This window comes from Montipora foliosa, unplaced genomic scaffold (assembly GCF_036669935.1).
Source record: "Montipora foliosa isolate CH-2021 unplaced genomic scaffold, ASM3666993v2 scaffold_217, whole genome shotgun sequence".
Lineage (NCBI taxonomy): Eukaryota > Metazoa > Cnidaria > Anthozoa > Scleractinia > Acroporidae > Montipora > Montipora foliosa.
Window position 1 is genome coordinate 47,501 of NW_027179520.1, and position 7,500 is coordinate 55,000.

General features: G+C 39.6%; 1 protein-coding gene across 1 annotated transcript; it reads right to left on the minus strand.

Moving 5' to 3' along the window:
• Nucleotides 1–4,483: 4,483 nt before the first annotated feature.
• LOC137986514 (uncharacterized) lies at nucleotides 4,484–7,034 on the minus strand. The gene is made up of 4 exons (XM_068833546.1): nucleotides 6,845–7,034; nucleotides 6,168–6,399; nucleotides 5,501–5,623; nucleotides 4,484–5,207 (listed from the first exon to the last, which is right to left on the minus strand). The coding sequence occupies exons 1-4, from the start codon at nucleotides 7,032–7,034 to the stop codon at nucleotides 4,484–4,486; spliced, it is 1,269 nt and encodes a 422-aa protein (XP_068689647.1).
• Between the last annotated feature and the right edge of the window lie 466 nt (nucleotides 7,035–7,500).

Consider the following 7,500-nt stretch of genomic DNA (forward strand, 5'->3'; position numbering starts at 1 on the left):
TCAGTCGTTTTCTTTATTCCCATGTGACCTCCCATGATCGATCCATGCGCTAGTTCCATTATTCGACTTCTCAGCTGCACAGGAACCATAACCTGCTTCAGGGGTTTACCTCCGTTCACATAAGGGTGCTTGTAGACGCGGTACAGAACTCCACCTTTCACTTCAAATGAAATCTCAGCCTGGCCTCTCACAACTAGGTCATCTTTCTCCCAAAATTTCTGTAGGCTCTCGTCATCACGCTGCATTTGCTTGAGCTTTTCTCTATCAACTACGGGACTCTCTTTGGTATCCGGTACCTTCAACGGAATATGTTCTCCAGCTTTCTTAGCTTGACTTCTCGTGGTTACAGCACAAGCTTCTTGTACAGGAACTTGCCAGCTTGGGTCTGGGTCGTCAGCGGCTCTTGCGCCTGGTACATTACCAATAATTAAATCATAAACAGCATCGGGAAGACACTGCGCTTCCACTTGGCCCTTGAGATAAGGTGTATCAACATCAATCTTTGCGATGGGAACTTTGCTTGCCGTATTGTCAATGAGCAGCATAACATTAAACTCGCCAGTAAACTGATCCTCAGGCACAAGATCCCTCTTTACTACAATTCCACTACAACCAGTATCTCTCAGGACATCAACAGGCTTCTCTCCAACTCTACCTTTCACGACAGGCATTTTACTTCTAACTCCAGTCAACGGTTCAATACAAGCACTACTCAACAATGGAATCTTCTTACCACAGGCCAACAGCAACTTATCATCTTTAATACAGGCCTTAACTTCTTCATCAGTAGGTTTATCCTCAGGTGGTTGAACTAAACAACTGGCACTCACTTGACCACGCTGCACAGGGTTACCATCCTTACTTTGTCCTCCTGATCTGCGTCCACCTGATCGACAGTTTCTAGCTTCATGTCCCTGCTTACCACATAGGAAACACTTTCTTGTTAGGGTTGGGCAGTTGACAGCTTTATGACCTCGGGTGTTGCACTTAAAGCAATGCAGAGCTGGTGGATTAATCTGCATGTTCTTGGCTTCGTCCCTCTCAGGCTGCACTGTTGGCTTTCTGCTCGCTGAGCTGAACAAATGTTTACCATGAGCCTCCAAGTACTGGTCAGCGATCTTCGCAATCTTTGCTAGAGTCTCAGGTGCCCTTTCTCGCAGGTGAATTGCCAAATCCTTAGGGCAAGAGTCAATAAATTGTTCTTTCACGATCAAGTCCTTAAGACCATCAAAGGTTCGCGCAGTATCCGAAAGCTCAAGCCAACGTAACAGGTATCTGTCCAGTCGCACAATAAACTGCTCCGGACTTTCGTCAACTTCTGGTTTGGATGCTCTAAATTTTCGACGATAGCCGTCTTCGGTAAGGTCATATCTCTTCATTAACGCAATCTTTACCCTGTCATAATCCTTAGCGGCGTCCTCCGATAAACGTGAATACACTTCTAGTGCCCGTCCAGACAACAGAGCACTGAGCTTCGATGCCCATCCATCTTTTTTCCACTTAGCTGTCTCGGCAAATCTCTCGAATCTCTGCAAATACGCGTCCAAATCGTCTTTACCATCAACAAACGAGGGGAGTTTAGGTGCCTTAGCCCGATCCTCTCTCACTTCAGGACGTCCGTCAGCACTCTCCACAGCCAAACGTGCAATTTCCAACTCGTGTTCTCTTTTTGCCGCTTCAATAGCCTCTTTCTGTTTCAACAGCTCGGCTTCCATCTCCAATTTTCTTAGTTCGCGTTCTTGTCGCCTAGTTTCTCTCTCTTCGTCTTCTCTTCTGCGCTTTTCCTCTTTCTCTTCCTCTTCCTTTCGTTTATCCTCCTCAAGCATTCGACGTCTCTCTTCTCTTTCTTCTTGTTCCTTTCTTCGTTCTTCTTCAAACTGTCTACGCTTTTCTTCTTTTTCCTCTTCCAATTGTCTGCGTTTTTCTTCTTTTTCTTCTTCCAATTGTCTGCGCTTTTCTTCTTTTTCTTCTTCCAATTGTCTGCGTTTTTCTTCTTTTTCTTCTTGTTCACGCACGAATTCAAGCAGCTTTTCTCCCTTCAATCCGAACTTTTCTCCAATCTGTATAAACTTATCCATTTCCATGGCACTATTTCACGGCAAAAACACAATATACTCTCTCGTACAGTTCTCCTTACTTTTTCTGTAACTTCTTCTTGAATTGTCCTTTCCTGGTTTCTGTAGTCAGCAAACAAATGAATTCCTCTCCCGGACAGGCCCCCAATGTTACGAGTTCGTGTGTTTTGAGGAAAGGTAGTTTGCAGACTAAACTGAACGCAGGGTTGTCGGAACAACAACAAGAAGATTTATTCCAAAAGTGAACGTAGTTTCCACGAAGTAAAACTCTTAACACGTACTCGACAAACTTACACAGCCTCCGCCAACTTGAATGCACACAGCTTCTGTCACACTTGACTAAACACGGCTAACGCCAACTCTCTTCGCTTGTGAAAAACTAGTTAGAAAAACACTCCGCTTGGACTCGTCTACTTATATACTCTGACAATAAACTTCTAGAACTTTCTAAATTAGTAATCAATCTAATTATAGAAAGGTTACAAAACACACCGATTTAGAAACGCTTACGTACAAACCTAAATATAAACAAACTACGAACTCTCGCGAAGATTCTAGACAGTAACGCTCGTCACGCAATACTATTTTTCGTAACATTATGTTAGTGCAACACAAGTGTTTTGGGCTTTTAGAGTATCAAAATAATTTTTCCCTTGCCTACATAATGAGTTACCTTCACAGGTAGTGGCTAAATGGCATCATTTTATCCTTCACCCATTTCTCCAAGGCTTAACCAATCAGTTTGGAATGTAACTAATGGCAGACAAGCCATCTTCAGTCCAATTCAAACTTTTCGTCGACAATAAGAGCTGCCAAAGTTTTGTCAAATAACGAATATTTTGCTTTTAGTGAATTGTGGAAACGCTTAATTATCCATAGCTTCAGCTGACGCGTAACTAATATTGAATTTCCCTTGATGGATACCGTCTAATCAGTACAGATTTTCATTTAAATCACAGGTTGTCATTCCCATGTAATTTACCTCAACCACTTACTTGATCGCTTATGAGGCTTTAAAATGGAAAAATCACACTGATTCTCGAGAAGAATGTTCTTCGTTTTCTTTTATTTCGAACTGCGCACATCATGACAAACATCTGCAGAATTACGCTTTTCCTGAATCCTGTTGGCTAGACAGCCATTACATCTTCACAGTTGAAAAGATTGTGCATTGACTGTTATGGTTCCCTTTTCAATGTAAAACCGAGACCCGATTCGCCACATCTTCTGCCATTGTATTTGTAAAACTAGAACTAACATAAATATCATGTTTTGCTTGAAAAGTTGTCATGTGTTGACCAATCATTGTGACTGTGTCACACCAATGAGAAGCCCCGTTGGTGGGCGAACAGGTTTTTCAAAAATAGGGGGTCTTCTTGCAAGTGTTCCCTCAGTTTCTTGCCCCAACTGTCGCGAGGCCAGTTTGTGGAAAATCATTGAAAGCTCTTCTGTTGAACATTTATCAACTGTTGAGGCTGAGTTGCGTAAACTTAAACTTTGCCGACGCGATTTTTTTATATTTTTGAGCGGGAATTCTGGTTTTCTTAGTCTTGATAAAATCTTCAAGTGACTGGTCAGTTTCCTGAAAAATGATACCCTATTCTAGACCCAAATGTTCGGATGTATATACCCTATGCTAGAGTAAACTGCTTGAAAATCATACCCTTCACAGCGTTGATATAGTGATAAAGTATTGAAATCCACTGAGAAGTGATATTTCATACATTGGAGCACAGTCTAATGAAAAGTGTTAAAGTACAGTGCTTTCAATAAGATCTGGACCTGCTGGAGCTCCAGTGGGTATTCTATTGTGAACTTCCACATATATTTTGCTCAGTGCAAGTCAATTTCAAAAAATTAGAATAACAGGAATACTGTACTACTTTCCGGCGAATGCTGTACTGAGCAGCTGAAGCTTACTAGGATACTTGAAATCTTATTAAAAGCACTTATAGTATCATTAAGGCCATTCATAACAGTATTCTTACCTTAAACATGTCAGTGTATGTACAGTACAAGGATTTTGCAGTTAAAATCAACATTCGCAGTCTGATGCCTGATCAATACAGTACATACAAAACAATGTCTGAAGCTATAATGTTCCATTCCATTAACTTTTCTGATCTCTGGTCTCAGCTGTTTAAAGGCTGGATACCTTCAACTAGTGGAATATTAGAGTGACTCCCCTTTTACCACAAATAACCATGATTCTGCACAGGATTTATCTATATTATTTTATCTAACTTGATAGAGTGACTGGTTATCCACTAGATAGGGTAATCTTGGCTTTGAACAACTGAGTACTGGATGAAAGAAACTGTTCAACTTTGAAGCATGCTCAGAGTAAAATGAGGATATTAAATACAAGAAGGGGACTGTAATTGAAATTATGTACAGGTACTGTACATTCACTGATAAATTGATCCCCAAAGAGCAATATGTTCCTGCATCCATTTATGGAGATCTCTGTAATCCAGGTCATGCAATAAGCTTTTGTCGAACTCTGGAAATGATGGATAGCCCTTGCGCCCTTCGATCTTCATAAATGCCTTGCAGGTAATTAGGTCTTCAACGATCTGTTTCACTGCATCTTCATCCTTTGAGCTGGTCCTGTGACCATGCTTGTCCCCTGCCACACAGTCCCTGTCAATAGACTCATAAATGAGATCTACAGTCTCCAATGTTCCTGCTATTCTTTCTGCACTTGCCTCATTTAGATTTGGTCCCAGTTGTCTCCACATAGCTTTGAGACCTGAGTGCTGTAGCTCCTTCTTATAATCTAAAGAGACGTTCCTTCCAATATGACCAGTTCCATTGTAAAATTTGTTCCATTTGCAACTTAATGCTTGCTGTTTAGGAAGTATTGATATGCACTTAACCAAATGAAGGAGAATGACATAAGCATATTTGTAGTGTCCATGTGTTTTGAATAACAGCAGGGCCACTTTGTATATGTTAAACAATCTGTCTCCATCACCTTCTTTGACAGCATCACTGAAGTCCATCAGGAACAGTCCAAAAGTCAGTTTGGCAATGTGATAATTGTAGCAGTAATCTTGTTTGTTGTCATCACCCTTTGGAATTTCCTCATTTTGTTCATATGCTACCTGACCATGTTTATTCTCTTCATGCCTAAAAAAAAAACAGAAGGCATTCATGCAGGTTTACTTGAATGCTTATGCTATTTTCAACTCGCAAGAACTATAACAAATTTAAACATGCACAAATTAACAACCATATAATAGTAAAAAGTGGACACTACATACAATCATACAATCAGAAAGGTCCAGATGATCGAGGTTTGTCTGTAAAATTATGTGTAACATGCTGAAATGTATCCCACGGGAACTTTCATATTATTTAAAATTCAGGTTACATGTAGCTTAATAACTGCACATTCCTATGCACCTTAATATAATGTATACCTGTTTCTTGTTGTCTTTGTTTTAAATACTTCACCACATCTTGCTCTGCAATAGAAATAGCCAAAGGCATCTCTTGTGTCTGTCCCATTGTCAAAGGATAAGTTGTGAACTTCAATTTCGTGTCTGTAACATGAAGACAAAAATGTGTGATAAAAACCTCTTGGATCATATATTTGAAAGATGTGCTGGTTTGGGTGGCATGTAGATTTTTGCATAATACCCCTGTATTATTATGACAGCTACATGTAGTTGGGAGAAAATATTTTCTGTATTGGTTGGAGTCTTGATGTGATGAAGACCACATTATATCGAATATATATTCTTCCTAAATTATGCCATCACTACAAAGCCTTTAAGCTGTATCAAAATTGAATGCAGTGTAGTATCTTGATTCATCATTGCTTATTTGGATGTACATGTAAATATATAAACAAAAGCACACAATGACCTTGTGAGTGATTGCTTTCCAGCCTGAAAAATCTTGAGGCCATCCAAATGCAACTCACTCTTGAACCTGTGAGATTCTTTTGGCCAATCACAAAATGCCACATGAAATGTAGAATCAATCACAGTACTTGATTTAGAGACAGCATTACTCTTAATTGGCATCTCAAAAGTAGTTCTAAATAAATAAACCAAAATGACACAGCACTAAGCTGATATTCACCTTACTCTGCCAGAGTGGTACACATATGTGGCTGTGCAATCTTCTGCGCGGCACTTCCACCTTCCCTCTTGCTTATGAGCCTCTTGGAGCTCTTTTGTCCGCTCAACTAAAGCACTAAAGTCATCTGCATTAAATAAAAACTTTTTTACATGCTGCTCACAAATTTCAATCAACCACTTGGCTTGGGTTTCTTTTGGGACTGATGAGTCTGGTAGTATGATATTTGGTGCAGCTGGAAAGAAAAGTAAATTTTAATTTGTATTTGTCTTGTACATTACAGACTGATCTTCCCCTAAAATGTCAAACAGTGTAACATTGAAGCATGAGCTTCCTGTAATATCTGTCACTGCATTATTCAAGGAAAGTGGTGAAGTATTCTCTTCCAGCAATAGCCCACCCATGAAAAAAAAGTAAAGTACAATCATTATGTTGCTTGAAAGTTTAGCCTGTTCAAACTAGGTTATACTGAATTGTGTTCAAGTTAACACTGGAAAGTCTTTCAAATATTTAGATAGTGTTTTCTAAATTAATTTTATTATTAAGGATGGTGCCTACTATTGTTATTGCACATACGTTCTGTTCTGACTGAACCCAGTTTCTTTGGAGTAATCTCGGCCCACCTAGAATTTTGCTTTAGCCAAATTCCCTAGATTGAGTAATTTAAATTATCTACTTACCACTAGTGTCTTTCATTTCAGTCATTTCCATAAAGGATGCCAAGATGTGCGCTTCTATCTCACGAGCATGAAATTCGCTGTATTCATTGAAATTGCTTTCAACTCCTTTGGAAGCGTTTGTTTTCCCTGCCCTGTTTATGCTTGAAGATGTTGTGCCAATCTCTCCAGCTGAGGAGTGTTTTACAAACATTTTGTACTCCGTCTGTCAAAAAAGGGACTACAATATTGAAAGACTAAAAAGATGTGGTTAATACTGAAATAGATGGTTATAACTTACACTTATTACCTTGTACAGAGTATACTTGTCATGCCAGTCAGCAATTTCTGTATCAATGCCTTCTAGTCTCTCATATGGGGTCTCACCATCTCGAAATGTCCACATAGCATGCCTTGCGCGCTCTTCAAAAAGCTGATCACCATGAAGTGGGATGGTGGCTACCACCTTTTTCTGACCATCTTTAACCTTTAACCATGGCACATACTTCTCCTGGTTGGTCTGCAACAGCTTAGACATATCCCCAGAGACATTTGGATTGAAGAATGCCATACTAAGGCAACACTGAATAGCATTAAAAGTATTGCATGTTAAATACATGTACATCCAATCCACCATTTATAACACTAACTTGGGAAAAATCTAAACTTAAAAAATACAT

Coding starts and splice junctions, on each gene's coding strand:
- LOC137986514 (XM_068833546.1), bottom strand. CDS start 7,034: ATGTTTGTAAAACACTCCTCAGCTGGAGAGATTGGCACAACATCTTCA. Junction 6,400..6,844: donor TGAAATGAAAGACACTAGTG/GTAAGTAGATAA, acceptor TTTTCTTTCCAG/CTGCACCAAATATCATACTA. Junction 5,208..5,500: donor ACAAAGACAACAAGAAACAG/GTATACATTATA, acceptor TTTTTTTTTTAG/GCATGAAGAGAATAAACATG.